Source organism: Rhea pennata, chromosome 3, assembly GCF_028389875.1.
Source record: "Rhea pennata isolate bPtePen1 chromosome 3, bPtePen1.pri, whole genome shotgun sequence".
Taxonomy (NCBI): domain Eukaryota; kingdom Metazoa; phylum Chordata; class Aves; order Rheiformes; family Rheidae; genus Rhea; species Rhea pennata.
In genome coordinates this window covers 103,290,137-103,305,630 of record NC_084665.1, presented here as the reverse complement: position 1 = coordinate 103,305,630, position 15,494 = coordinate 103,290,137, and the positions used below count along the sequence as shown (strand labels likewise).

Sequence of the window (15,494 nt, the reverse complement as noted above, 5' to 3'; positions counted from 1 at the left end):
TGGGTAGAGGTAAAACTTGCAAAAGCACCTAAGCGACCCAAGAGATTACAATACACTTTGAAAATGTCTAGTGGCATTTAGCCTAGGTCTGAACTGCAGAACCTAGATGTACTTTGGGGTTACTTGGTCTGAGTGTGTGCACAAACTGTATCTCCATCTAATATCAGACAAAGACCTGAGGTACACAGCCTCTCCTCTCCCTCCTTCACTTCTTCTCCAGCTTTGTTTTCTATGGGAAGAAAATCCAGGCATACAAGCTGGATGAAGGTGCTGACATTTCCCAAGACATACCATGAAGCAATCGTGACACAGCCACATTGCTAAAGCTCAGTTCCTCAGAGAGTCCTGAAATAGCTTGAAAGAAAGGGCTAAAATGTTTAAATCACCTGAGGAAAAGGTTCTGCAGGTATCAGAAAAAAGATGCAACAAGGATACCCAGAACTAGAAGACTGAAGATAAATATACAGAAATAAAATAAGAGATTATAAACAGGATAGAAGCCATTATACTTCAGGGTGTAAGCCTGCTTATAATAAAGAAGAATTAGATAATGTTTTTCTTGGGAGTAGGTTATCCCATAAATGCAAGTTTCATTGTATTTTCTCTCAAACAAATGCTTCTAATGATTGAGAGACACTGCTAGACTGGATGGACTGCTGTTGCCATTCAGTATGGCAATTCCCAGCTCCCTGTGCAGCATAAGCAATCTGTCCACAATGTTCAGCAATGGAAAAAAAAAAAAAAAAGGATCGGTGGTTTTGGTATGTCAAAAAGAGCAGACTTTGAGTAGTTACACCAGATGGTGCTTGCATTTGTGGATATTTAAACAAAGAGTGGAGGATGTAAATTAAGGCTGAGAGATGAAGATGACAAAAGGGATGGCCAAATGGATGCACTGAGTTTTCATCAGTTCATGATCAGACCGTGAGGCAGAAGAGAATATACTGTTTTTCCTTTTGGAACAAGGATAAGTGCTAGAGATTGAAAAATCTCTCTGTAAAAGATGAATCAATGATACATTACCGATTGCTCCCCTGTGGTAATTAGCATCTTCAATCACATGGAAAGACATTCATTTCATATGTAAATCGTGTTGAAGTAAAGAGTGTAACAGGTACATAACCTTGCTGCTATTCATAAAAGAAGGCTCTTCCTTCCAAAAACGCCATCTGGGTGATAACTGATGTGTTTCATAGGGAAATGTTAAATGGGATAAAAATGAGAGGGGAAGCAGATCAGTTCCTCACCAGACACTGCCTTGTTGGCAGATGTGGAGCTGAGCTTCCCAGCTGAATGGTGGAGTGCCAGAAGTCTGATGCCCTCACTTGGAGGCTTCCAAACAACCAGAGTGCCCAGCCTCCAAACGGATGCTCTGGAAGCCACAGACGCCAATGCTTTCTATTTCCTCAATTTAAAAATTAAGGATTTTTAAGGCAAAGTTTGGATCAAATTTACTCGAATACATTCCTCAGTACAGAAATAAAATATACCTGGGTCTTGTACACTTTGTTTTAGAGAAACTCACTACCAGAAGAAAAATTTCCTGCGTTTTTTGCAGCCACTTATGCATGGCCTGAGTGGATTCACGATCCTTTGGATCAACGAAACTGTGGAGCATCCTGGGCTTTTTCAACTGCAAGTAATATTAGTTTCATTATCCTTTTTTAAAAAATCATTGTATGTTACAAGTGATAGAAAACTTGTAGAGCTTAGTAATGAAGTGACTTCAGCTTGCTGTTCACTTTTTACCTGCAGATAGCAACATTTACTATTACTATACATTTCCATGTAAGACATCTCAATGACTTAAGAAATTAGGTTGCAGAGGCTTTTTCTTTGCTTTTCATAAAATTGCACATCAGAGGGAGACTTGCTGGTAGAAGAAAGTAGACAATGAATTGGCTGGTATGCTTTACCTAACTAGTACAGTAACTTTTTAAAAATCAACATGGTCTGTTTAAACAACTGTTGGGAAAGCCTAATGGAAAGCCTAAAGATGCAGGCTTTTTTTTCATATATTTTTATATTTGTGCACTTGCCATTATCTAGCCTCATTATTTAAATAAATTAAATATATCATTTTCAGTAAATTTCTGGAGAGAAACACTGATACTGCTCAGATATTTGTGTAAGAAATTATTTTCATTTTCTGTAAACAAAGAAATGTCAGAACATAAGGTTGAGTTGTACTGCATCAGCCTCTGATTTTATCAAAAATGGACACACCAGAGTTTGTATCCCCTTCAGCGAAAATATAGAGATCAGTTCTGTTCAGTTTTTTTGAAGTAGCAAGAAATCTCAGTACATACTGGGACATGTAAAGCTAGAGAAAAAATTTATATAGTCTTTATGACTTGATCTTGCCAGTGGATCCTCACGGGTGTAGGTTTCTGCAACTGCTGCTTTAAATCACAGTGTTAAGAGAAGGAAAAGAACATTTAGGTTAGGTAATCCCAACTTTCTACCAAAGCCAGACTGAACATATTCTATCACCAAAGCACTTTGTCCATTTCAGTTTTAAATGAGAAAATCAAGAGCGCTTCTAACAGCTCTCCTGACAGATTACTGCAGAGATGAATAGAGCTCGCTGAGCCAAACTTTCCAGATACTCAGCCTAATTTTTCCCTTTAATAAATGAATCCTCTGATTTTAATTCACATCAATTTCAAGTGCTAAATATTATCAGCTCTCTTCCCATGATGTTTGGGTTATTCTAATGTTTTCATTATGAGTTTTCAACCTTTTTAAAATTAATTCTCATTCAAAGGATACGCAATCTCTGCTGTATCCATATCTTTTATTGTAATTTCTGTAAGAATTCCAAAACGTTTTTTTTTTTTAAAAAAAAAAAAAGAACAAGCTTTTAAATCCATGAAAATAGTTTCATTATCATGTGATATCTCATGACTGTGAAACAGAGTCACTGTTACTGTCGGCCTACTCCATTCAGCCTTCCACATTCTTTTGAAGCCTGGCCTAAAGTTCACTGAAGTCAGTGTTGATTTTGGCTGGGCTTTAGATTTCAATGGAGATTTTTATTTTCAGGTTCAAAAATGAAGTGCTAATGATAAAAGAAGATACAATTTAAGTACAGGTAATGATTAGGATTGTGACTAAATAATTGTTTCACTGTTGTCCATTAAAGAATGAAACAGAAAAGTTTTAATTTCACCTATAATGTAGTTACCTTAGTCTGCCTTTAAATCAATGTATAAATATATTAGTACTTAGATCTATGACTTGCTGATCCAGTGCAGACATCTAAGAGGACCATCTCAGAAGCAGAGTTTTCTATGATAAGCGAAGATGGTCCAATGAATCCCACACTTATGCAACAATATGAGAATTCCATAATATTCTATCCAGTAAAGCCACTACATACTTTCAGTCTTGAGTTTTATTATTGACAGGACTATTTTTTCTTTTTTATTTTCTAATTTTGCCCAAATAAAGAAAAGAAATGCAGAAAGGAAAGAAAAGGGATTCTTGAATACTAGGAATTTGGAGAGTCATCTGTGGAGAGGTGGGGAATATTTGCATCTTCTGCTGGAGTCAACCAGAGATGGATATACATTAACAAACGTGGTAGAGAATATCAGACTAGATTATCTAAATGCCTCATCTGATCTTTAGACATAGGGGATGTTATGATAACCAGTAAATATATGATCTATAATATTACAACAAAGTTGCTCATTTATCTTTGCAGGTTCTCAATTACCTCCCTCAAAATTCTGTACAGAGTATATCCAAATTGTTTTGTAAGATATCTACATTGATCAAAAATATTCATGTTGTGTTTTATTTATTATTCATTTTTAATAACAGAACATTTCTTTCAAAATAGGTGTCGCAGCAGATAGAATAGCAATTCATTCGGAAGGTCTGATCACAGACAACCTTTCCATTCAGAATTTGATCTCTTGTGATACCAAGAATCAAAATGGATGTAACGGTGGAAGTATTGATGGTGCTTGGAGATATCTGAAAACACATGGGTAAATATTTAATTATTTGTTTAGATTTTTTTAATTTGAATCATTTGATTAAGGTATATGTGTTACAATGGTTATTTTTGACCTTTCAAAATAGAAAAATTTAGCTCTGTCTTAGGTCAGATTAACTGTATTACTTCATCAGGATTATCACTATCTCTCATTTACATTTTCTTTAAATCACCTTCCTTGAAGCGCAGGAACTGTGAAGCATTCCCCTGCAAAAATAGGTGAAGACTGTTTTGGATGAAATGAGAATTCTTGCTGAGAACACTCTGCAAATAGCTATCTCCTATTTACTCCTCATTATACAAAGATGTTGTCAGCAGCTGTAACACCACTGAACTTCATGAGGTTTCTGCCAGCTCATTTCCGCAGCCTGTCAGCATCCCTCTGAATGGTAGCCCATCCCTCCAGCACATTGACCATTCCCCCACCAGTTTGGGGTCCTCCACAAATTAGCTGAGGGTTCCTTGTGCCCCACTGTCCAGATTGTTAATATAGATGCTAAGTAGTATTGTCCCTTTGTTAACCCCTGAGGAATGTCACTACTGAATGGTCACTCCAAATTGCTGACCTTCGAGAGTGGCAGTCCGGTTCAGTTTCTGCTGTCCTTGTAATCTACCTGTCTAGCTCATATCTTTCCAATTTGTCTGGAAGAATACCTCAGGAGATTGTGTTGAAAATGTTGCTAAGTCAAGGTAAATGATACCCACTATTCTTCTTTTGTCCTTGGAGCCACTCATCCATTTATGAGAAATCAAGTTGGTTAGGCACCCTCTTCCCTGGTAAACCTATGCTTTCTGTTTCCAATCTACTTCTTGACTCTCATGTGCCTGGAAGTGGCTTCCAGGAAAATTTGCAATAATGACATTTATATATTCCATAATCAAATTAATCTGTTTCTCATATTATAAGAATTAATTGTACTTCCTGTTCAAAATCTACCTGTCTTCTCATTTTTACAGTCCCACATTCCTTACTCTGATATACCTGATGTTTGCAGGAAGGGAGATCTCAGGTCTGCTGTCTGCCAATTTTTAATGTTAATTAAAAAAAAAAAAAAAAAAAAAAAAAACCCAAACCATGAATAGATCAGGAGAATGTCAGACATGACTCATCAGACATCGTAGCTGTCATGGCAGCCTGGGGATCCAGGTTAAGACCAAAGGGTTGTCATTCACATGGACAGTAAGTATACAGAGCAATCATGCTGGTTATCTTCAAGTGTATTGAGTGCATTTCTGCTCTGGTAAAGATTTTGTATTTTTATAAGGAGGTTTTACAACAAATGTTTCTCTGTTTTCCTATTTAAAGGTTTAAATATTATAAGGACACTAATTATGATCTAGGTTTTGAGTAGCAGACCCTTTATAAATGTAATCACATTGGAGTAGTAATGAATTCCACCCTAGAAAAAGTCTCTTAGCATCTCATCCATGTACAGCTGAAGGCCTTCGTGATGTAATGAACATTATAGTTTAGTATTTTAAGCAATGCTTTTCTGTAATTTGAAGCAGGCTTCTTTTAACCAATGGCTCAAGCTCGTAAGAAAGTAAGTAAGACCATAATGCCTAATAATATGACTCCTTTACACTAGAAAGCAACGTGATTAGTGTGGTGCAGTATAAGTATGCAGAAATTAGTTCATTTCTAGAAGGAAAGCTATGTGGGCTGAAGCTGTATAAGACGATTCTTTATCTACTTAATTTCATCCACACTGGAGCTTGTGCTAATACAAATGCTGTAGTGAGAAGAATACTTCATGACTGACCATATCATACTAGTATGAAATTGTGGGTAGAGCAGGGCTTACGACTGGCGTAAGTTTGAAAGCACTGAGGGAGGGCACCCTAGGTACCCAGAATCCTTAGAATCAGACCTTTGGGCCTCTCAGTTCCCAAATCCGTGCATTATCGCTGTCATCTTCACCAGACTCTTGCAGTGGACTATCTGAATAAATAATCTGCAAGATAATAACGAGAACTAGCATAACTTTTTGAAGACTGTCCATGAGATCTCTGTAATGTAAGACCTTGTTGGCCAATCATCCAATTCTATTGTTCCCATGGAGCCAGTTCCAACATACACAATGTCACTGCACTCTTACAGACCTTTGCCTGTCATCCATATTTATCCCTGATTATTGAATCACCATTGAAGTTTCATACATGAAAATATTTCTATTTACCCTGTTTAATAAACGAGACTTCAAAATACTCATTTTCTTTCCCAAATCCAAATGATATTTTACATTATCCTGCAACAATCCTAACCACAGATAAACACCTTAAGAAAAAGATCCAAAGGTAAAGGGCATAAAATCATAAGAACGGCCAGGGCAAAGGTCCATCTAGCCCAATCTTTTGTCTCTAACAGAGACCAAGAGCAAATGACATCGTGTTTACCTAAAAAAGTAACTTCCATTATTCAGTGGCATTGATAATTGAATCATTTTAATTGCTGAAACACTGTAATCTATAATCCTTTACTTTTGACTACGGAAAAATGGAAATTTATGGGATAAAAGTCTGAAGTGTCTCTTGAATGAACCTTGTTAAATACCACTTGCTTCCTCATGCTGTCAGGAAAATTTTATTTTATGAGCCAGTATACTGCAATCATTTTTTTTCATTATCTCCATAGCCAGCAATAAGGAGAAAGCACATTGATTTTCTGTGGGCCTGTAAATTTTCACAGCAGGTTTTCAATGCTGTTTTAAAGCTTCTGGCTTCCTACTTTCTCAAGTGTGCTTATCTCAAATTTTTGAAAGATTTTCAGGAAAACTAAGTGCTGTTCTAAACTGTCCCCGATGAAGTCAATAGAAAACTTCCATAGAGCTGAGTGAGGAAAGTCAGGCCAGCGCTGAGACCTGACCTTTCAAAAATGCTGAGTGCTCAGCTAACAGTGAAATCTGCTATAAGTGGAACTGAATCACTGCCTGACACTCGCTTTCCCTCTCTCTCTTTCTTTCTCCATTAATTAAAGAATGAATCTAGCGGATTATTATTAATTTTAGGCCTTAGTTAAATTGAGAGGGATCACTGTAGTTCAAAAGTATTTATTTTATCTGGTAATGGAAATTAAAAGCTTACAGTCTTTACAAATGAAGAAGAAACATTTCTGTTCCAGATAATAAAAGGTTAACACACTTGAGTGGAAATCTCTAGATCAGGGCCTCACCTGTTTCATAGTCAGGCCTCTCAGTGGTCGCAGGATATGATAAGGATAGTATTGTTATAAATCTTGGCAAACTTGCTAATAATATAAGCTAATATTTTAAATTATGTCCTTATCTCTCAATTAAGACACATAAATACAATAAAAATGAAAGACTGTATAGGATTGAACACACAAAAGCATAAATGGCTTCATATGAATACTACCAAGGTTTTATAAATGCAGCATAGGCCTTTGATGTTTATCATTGGATATTACTTGCTCCTAGTGCAATCACATGTGTACATGCATCTGTGCATGTACACATAAACACGTTCACATTTGTTTCAGTTATGTTTCTGCAACTCTTCCATCAAGGCCTTCTCTGTGGCTATCTCTGAAATATGAAATATGCTTCAGAATGTGCAAACTAATGCAAAGAACTGGTATCTATCTTTATGTTAAATTATATATAGATACACACACACATATATATATACACATATAAAGTATCAAAAAAGTTTTATTTCAATCCAGCAATAGAAACAAAGCACAATAAATTTTAAAATTTTATTACATTTATTAAAAAAAAATTGAAAAAAGCAATAGCACCCTATGTGTATTTGGCTTCAATAATTGTCATTCCCCAGTGGAAGTCTGGGAATACGGAACATCTTCAGACATTCGAAAGGGATTTAACGGGGTTGCCAGTCAGGAGACTGAAAACCTAAGCAATAACTGCTAATAACACTGAGATGCACAATCCTTTTTTGTCTAGGCAGAATTATGTTTTTTTCCAGCTCCTGGCTGTTTTGGTCTAGTTGGGATAGAAACAATTTGCTAAGAGGCTTTGAAATATTCTCATCAAGGTCAATTGCTCTACTACCAAATACTTGATAGGAAAAGGCCACATTTTATCTAGAGTAATTGAAGTAAATATGTGTTCATCTCGTAAAAGTTCTGGTGACTAAGGAAACGCAGGCAAACATAATTATTCCCTAAATTGCATGGAAATACAGTTTGTAGTTCTTCGGATTCATAAAATTCAGTGTAATTGCTGATCTACTAAAATAGATGTTCTTTTTATATAGGAATAGCTATTTTAAAATATTCTGCTTCAAAGAACTATATTGAACTATTTAGTTCTATTTTTAAAAGAACCCCTCTGATACGCCTCCATGACAGCACAACAGAAATCTGTAAAATTGCTTTGGAAACATCTAGTACTATAATGTAAAAAGCTAGCAGGTCCTAATATCTAATACCTAGGTTAAAGTAATAGCTGGAAGACTCAAAATGCCTATATATATATATTTCAGATAGTCAGTAAGTGCATTTTAAATATATACACTTTGTTTGATTCACTTTATTGAACTAAAAGGGATGTTCATGTAGTCAAAGACAGAATGACTGAACAATTCAGGATAAGCTTCTTGAAAGAAACAAACTTATTGTGTGAAGAAGCAGTTGATGTATTGACAAGACAAAGAATTGAAACCTCTCCTTACTTTTCCTTGAAACACCTCTTATTTTCATTGCCCCCTCCATTCTTACATGCATGGCAGTCTCTTAACACGGGCTTCAAAGATCCTTTGATTCAGCACTTTGGACGTTTTCAAATCTAAAATTGCAAAGTTTAAGTCTCAGGTGAGTAATTACAGCTGCTGTCAAGTCTTTGCAGCCTGCCACTGTAGAAGGGTTTTCCCGATGAAGCTTTGTTATTCAAAGCTTTGTCTTTGTATGTAGAACTTTTTTAAAACAATAAATATAATTCACATATTTCCAAACATACATTTCCCCCAGGATTCTTGTCATAAGTTGATTTTTGTGATTTTGAAATCTTTATTAGTATAACAAGCTTCCAGTGATTACTGGACTGAATATTTTAAACATATCGTTTAATTTCATTAAACAGTGCTAGCAATGAGTCATATTTCCTAAAAATAAACTCTATAGAACTTGAATCTGAACCATTAATAGAGCTTTATAGTGAATATTAGAAAAAATGTAATTGTTGTATGTGTGAGCAAAATATCTCTCAGTATTTGGAAAATGTTTAGAGGTAGACACTTTTTTAAAAAATAACCAAGATGCTTTCAGCAGTTGTAGAGACCGGATGCCCAAGATCATGGCCCAAGCTGTCAGTTTAGTCTCCTTGAGAGACTCATTGCTGTCAATAACCAGGAACTGGCTGAGGGAACCCTGTGGCCAGTCCTCACCCCTGGCCTTTTCTTTTATTCCAATGGATCAGGATGGGGAAACTCAGACACCAACGCTTGTGTGAGTGCTTTCTGTGGTACCTCTCTACAATCAGATTGTTAACTTACCAAAAACTCAGTGCTTAACATCTTCCAAGGCACGTTCTCACTTGTGCTTATCTCCAATGTATTTCAGTTCTCTTTCATGGAGGTGCCTTCCACTCAGAAGCAAATGCTGTTGGTATTAACCACTAAGGGTTGTACCTTTCTTAGGAAGAACCAGCCAATTTACTCACATACCAATAGGAGAGCAAATATTTTCACCCAAACTTTAACAAATGCATGTAGGAGTTTTGTGTCAACAAGTGTTCTTAAAGAGAGGAAGAACAAATGCTCCCCCTTTTTTTTTCAGAAGGAAAAAAAAGGAAGGTCAAAGATTTTTCAGCTAAAAGAAATAAAAAGGTCTTCTGGTTTTCATCAGCAGTCCTGTAGAAAATATATACAAAACAGAAAATGACTAATTTCCCTTAAAACTTTCTGCTGCAAATATCTATATTCCACAAGCAGTTTTTACTAAATGGATCCCGTTGGCAACATTGGCAATTTATTTATCTTATTCAGTGTGAACTCTCATGGTCATTAGGAGATGAATATGCTAAGCAACAAGGTGCTAAAACAGATTTTCTTCCAGACCTTTTTTTGAAGGAGGGAAGGGAGCGCATTATTGCAACTGAAACTTAACGATAAGCGTCATGCATATGAACTGAACCAAACACCATCCTGTCGAAGACAGCGGATATATTCATACTTTTACAGAATGTAAACTTCCTTACTATGTGGGCAGTGTTTAACTAATTAAAAGTTTGAAATAAAACTGCAAAAATGTTTAAACAAGCTTTTTATCAACATTTTTTTTAACTGAACAGGGTTGTGTCTTATTCTTGTTACCCATCATTTTGGAATCAGCACCTGGATCCACCAGGTGAAAATCACTGTTACGTGTCAAGTGAGCTTGGGAAAAACTATACAACAGGGCCGTGTCCCAATGCTTTAGAGCAATCCAATCGGTTATACCGGTGCGCCTCCCACTACAGGGTCTCCTCACAAGTAAGTTCATGCTGCATATTCATCCTCTTGTACTTGTTTTTTTCCCTTTGGGCATGAAAGTTACCTGTCAAATGGAGAAGTATTCACTTTACTTGAGAACCATGGCTGCTATAAGGTCTATTGCCCTATTTTCAGAATATTTTACATTCTATATTGATTCTCAGTCCTGCATTATCTACTTAAAGGTGTTGCTTGTGGTCCTGTAGAAATTAGACGTAGAAAAGAAAGTATGTCATCATAACTGTGCATAACTGCTTCTTAGATATGTTTCTGAAAGTTTTGCTCAATTGATAAGCCTAACACTCTGTAGCAGAAGTACAAGTACAGCAGTATGTTCATACCACATGTGTATATACACAGTGGTAAGTTAGTATATACATATATTTGTATATAATAGTATATGTATAGTGTATTTTATTTAATAGAATATATTTTATTTCCTTGCCCTCTCCACTCCTGCTGTTTCCTCCCCCCAGGAAACGGATATAATGAAAGAAATCATGGACAAAGGACCAGTGCAAGGTATGGTAAGTTTGAAAGATGATGATATTATTACTGAAATAATTAAAGTGTGCAGTGACCTTGTATCAAAATATTAAAAATCATAGATTGCATTCCACGGTGAATAAAACATACATATGGGCTGTAGTTCATCAAGGGACTCCAGCATTTATGTAACTTGTGGTGTGCAAGTAGTTCTCCTAGAGACAGCTGTACTGGATCAGGGTCCATAATGAGCAAAAAGACCTCAAGCTGGATTTGTTGCAAACCTGTGCAAAATCTATGTGCTGGAAATGTAACTTTTTCCCATGACAGCTTTTCATTCATTGATGAAATAGCGTTTTGGGCCTGTGCAGGTGAAGTTTAAGGTTAGCGGAGCTCTGCCACCTGGGGCTGGGGCTGGTCCTGCTGCTAGCCAGGGCCAGCCCTTCATGCTTGCTGTCCTCCAAAGTCAGCACCGAAACACTTGAACCTCTAGAAAGTCATTCAGTGCTGAACTACCCTCAGCAAATCAGGGGAAACCCTTTCATAGCCTGTATGCTTTCATTTGCCATAAAAGGCTCACAAGATTTGGGCTTCTTGTCTGAAACCTGCAGAGTAGAATCTAGCTCTCTTAGGGATATAAGAGACTTCGGTAGGAAGTGAGGGGAGAAGAGGTGCTTTGCCCAGCCCGTATCCAGCTGCAGCTGCAGATGGTGCTGATGGTGCTTGCATCCGCAGCTTCTCGCCCTCCGTTCTCCTGAGATGCCAGAGTTTAGAGATTGAGTCTTGGGTGATAAGGAAAGCGTGTTCAGTGGGAGGTCCATCTTTCATAGATGGAAATATAGGAAGACCTATAGAAAAACTATGCATTTGGTTTTAGGGGATCTTTAAGGAAACACAATTTTATATATTATTTTTCAAGTCCTCATTTCTTCTGCCTTCAATTTTATAATGAATTATCCTTGCTTCCAACTTGGTATTGAAATAGTCCAGGTTATGAAATTGAATTCATTTCAGTACATCATGGTGTTGACATTTTTTCTTGACTACTCTGTGTGGGCAGTTGCAATTAATTTGAAGCTTGGCCTTAACAAGATTAATAGTAGCAGTCTTTTGTGATCTGCCCAGGTTTGTTTTCTCAAGGAAAATATTCTTCCCTATGTTTCTTTTAATCTAGGAGTGAACACAATATGTTCCATTGGTTTTAAGAAAAAGAAAGAATTAGGATCATGAAGTTTTATGGTACATGAACAGAGAAATTAGCAGTTTCAGGTGTAAATGATTGAACACTATATCTTTTTTAAAAGGATTCCATTTCAAATAAACATAGTGAACTTTTATTAGTACCTTGAAAATATTCAAGCAGACAATTAAATAGTCCTCTCTCAACTTTTTATTAATGAACTTTAGAAAATACTCAGATAGCTAAAGTGTTCACAGTAAAAATATGCCTCTCTATCACGTTATTCAGTGTCAACAAAAGAATTACTAATTAGCAAAACATGAAAATTTGCTACTGCAAAACATATAATTTTAGCTGTCATGATCTTGGAAAACAATGGTATTTAATTTGCTGGAGAAAATCTGGAGAAAAGCACTATGGTATATTATTGCTTTTTTATTTTTGTATCTTAGAATGTTTTAGAGGCTTAGATTTTAATTTAAGAATTTTTTTCAGAAAAATCCATACTAGAATGGATGAAATAGTCTGCTACATTTATGTATGTACATCTGACAGTTCGGCATGACTGAGGGAATTCATGCATAAGCTGTAGTCAGCCTTACGAAAACTGTTGTCTTGCAAATCTTTCGATTCATGAAAAATTAATCCATTCATTTTGGAAAATATACAGCCTCTTCTACCTAAGAGGGAGTACCACCAGCTGGTAGAGTGTGATCTTCTTGGTCTTGTCCATGTTATTGAATAAATAAAAATATCTCAATAATTTTTGGACTTAACTTTGGAACATCATCCTTCTGTGCACATTACACTTCATGTAGCCAGGCCACTTAACTCCCAATACCATACCATTATTTAGCTTCTGATTAATATGCAGGATATATATATGCATAATATACATACGTATAATATGTAATCTTGGCTGATTTTACACTACTGAGCCTGAGGAAACGAAGAGAAAAAAGAAACAAAGTCCAGAGAGCTCTGATGGACTCCTGAGCTCGTGGACAGAAAGCAAAACCAAAGTTTGGGTTATTTTCCACTTGGTCTATTGCTCGCAATATCTGAGAGCTCTGATTCTGCAGACCAGACCCCTGGCAAAAGCTGAAGCATTATTCCTTAAAAAAACTTGATTTTTTTCTTATTTATCTGATATAGCTCTCTCACAGATTTTTCTCTCAGGTAGCATCGTGGTTGCTTATTCCTCATGTGTTGCTACCTGTATACTTTTTGGATGAGTGACCCCTTAACAAAGAATATTTTTAGATAGGTTTCCTAGGCAAATGGACTCATTTGATCATGTCTTGAGCTGTTCTTTTCCTCTCCTGCCTCCGTTAAATTTGTGAACATTTCCTATTTTTGATGAAATTTAACAAAAGTCGAGAGGTTGTAAAGACAAATAATTTCCTTCAACATTATGAAAATAAGCAGGGGAAAGAAATTTGGAAATGCACCACTCGAAGAAAAGACTGCAGCATGCATTTGCCGTACTGGTGCCCTAGGTTTATACCAGGCACACATGCTATAAATACTCCAACCACATAAAAAATTGTTTATTAGACCTACAATGCACAAGCCCCTAGGAAACGGAGCTTCATTAATTCTCATGTTCCATATTGTGAGGCTGTCTAAATCATAAAAATCATAAGCTAAATGTAAGCTGGAGTTGAGCTTGTGTTTATACTTCTCATTGGTTAGAATTTAAAGGTAACTGGAGAATTTTTTCATTTTTGTGGTATTGATGGACTGCCATATAATAAAGCAAATAGTACTAAGATGACAGAAGAAATATAGGAAAAAATATATTTTCTTTAAAAGTAGAGATACTGCTATCCTACTACATCCTGTGAAGAGATACCTAAATTTAAATTGTAATTTTCCTTCTCTTTCACAAAATTTCCATTTCATCACTTCTTTGGACCTGCATTATTATTGACATAAAACATATTTTTTCCCCTTCTGTACAATACTTTCAGCTGAAAGTCAGGTTGAATATATATATATGTGGAAAATCTAGCCTTCCATAAGGAAATTCCAGTGTAATTACTAAAGTCTGTATAAGGTTCAGCCAAAGATATGCAAAGCACCAGAGGTTTGTCATTGTGCCATATTTTAAAGATTATTATATAAATGGATATACATTGACTATTAAATACTACTCCTAAATATAGGCCTGTAAGATGCGTGTCAGAACTGAAGATTTTGTGAATAAAGTTTGAGGAAATTTCTCTCATTGAATTAGGCTTTACTAGAACTGAAAAAAAGTTATGTACGCCTACAGAAGGCAGTATTTCCTCTTACTTGGAAGACTTACTTGTATCAGAAGTAGTCCCTGATAGGGAGCTTCCATGATAGGGATGCCCAATTAATCTGACAAGAGACCTCAGAGAGAAATCTGTTGGAATATTTCTTTTAGTTTATTCACAACAGGGAACTTCTGTGCAATTAGAGAATTTATTATAATTACAAAGTACACTTATGCAGTCTAGCATACAACAAAGACCTCACTGGTAAAATGCAAGGAGCAAACTAGAATCAAAATAATATTTGCTGACTGTGCTGATTTTTTTTTTCTTTTTTTTTTTAGCTATAATGAAAGTGTATGAAGATTTCTTCCTTTACAAGGAGGGAATCTATAAACACTCTTACAACGCAGGATCTCAATGGAAAATTCATTCAGTCAAACTCCTTGGGTGAGTAAAGCACATTTTTTAATCCTTTTCCTTTGCTGGTTATACACTTACTAAAATATTAATGTACAGTTTGGAACACAACAGCTTTTATTGTCAGAGGTGGAGCACTGTAAGCTCCCAGCATAGGATTATTTTTGTTTTAATTTTTATGTATCTGAGAACTTTAGAGGACACTGGAAAGAGCTATAAACCCATGGTTTTTCAATCCACTCTCATATTTACTCTAACGCTTCAGATATGCTGGTTTGTAGAATAAAATGTTTTGCTGACCAATTACAAAGTATTCTGTGTGTACAACAGTTTATGGACAAGTTCCATGAAAATATGCCGTCAGGCAGAACGCAAACTGAAATATAAACATCGCTGGTGGCCTCCTAACTAACTAACAGAGCTCACCGACCAGCAGCCTGGGCTCTTCGTGCTCCAGACAGAAATCTCCTGCTGCCCGGATGCTGCTGATTTTGTTTGGAGTGTACAAGGAGTACTCACCCTGTGAATGAAACTACTGCAGAAGAATATGTACAAAACCAAAGTACATTTCCCCTCGACTATTTAGCAAGTTTTTTTGCTCGTGATTTTAGCGAAGATTATCTGTGTAAAGTGACATGGAGAGTCCTACGGTTGTGAAATCTGTAGGCCGTGCGTTACGGAAACGTGCATGGTGGTGGCAAGCAGCAGA

The 15,494-nt window shown here is 36.2% G+C and overlaps 1 protein-coding gene across 1 annotated transcript in view; it reads left to right on the top strand.

Moving 5' to 3' along the window:
• The window catches only part of TINAG (tubulointerstitial nephritis antigen), a 40,058-nt gene that overhangs the window by 12,531 nt on the left and 12,033 nt on the right, over positions 1-15,494 (top strand). The window contains exons 5-9 of the mRNA XM_062571109.1: positions 1,516-1,639; positions 3,848-3,998; positions 10,279-10,459; positions 10,936-10,981; positions 14,710-14,815. Of these exons, the coding sequence (XP_062427093.1) occupies positions 1,516-1,639; positions 3,848-3,998; positions 10,279-10,459; positions 10,936-10,981; positions 14,710-14,815 (608 nt within the window). The remainder of the gene's footprint in view (positions 1-1,515; positions 1,640-3,847; positions 3,999-10,278; positions 10,460-10,935; positions 10,982-14,709; positions 14,816-15,494) is intronic.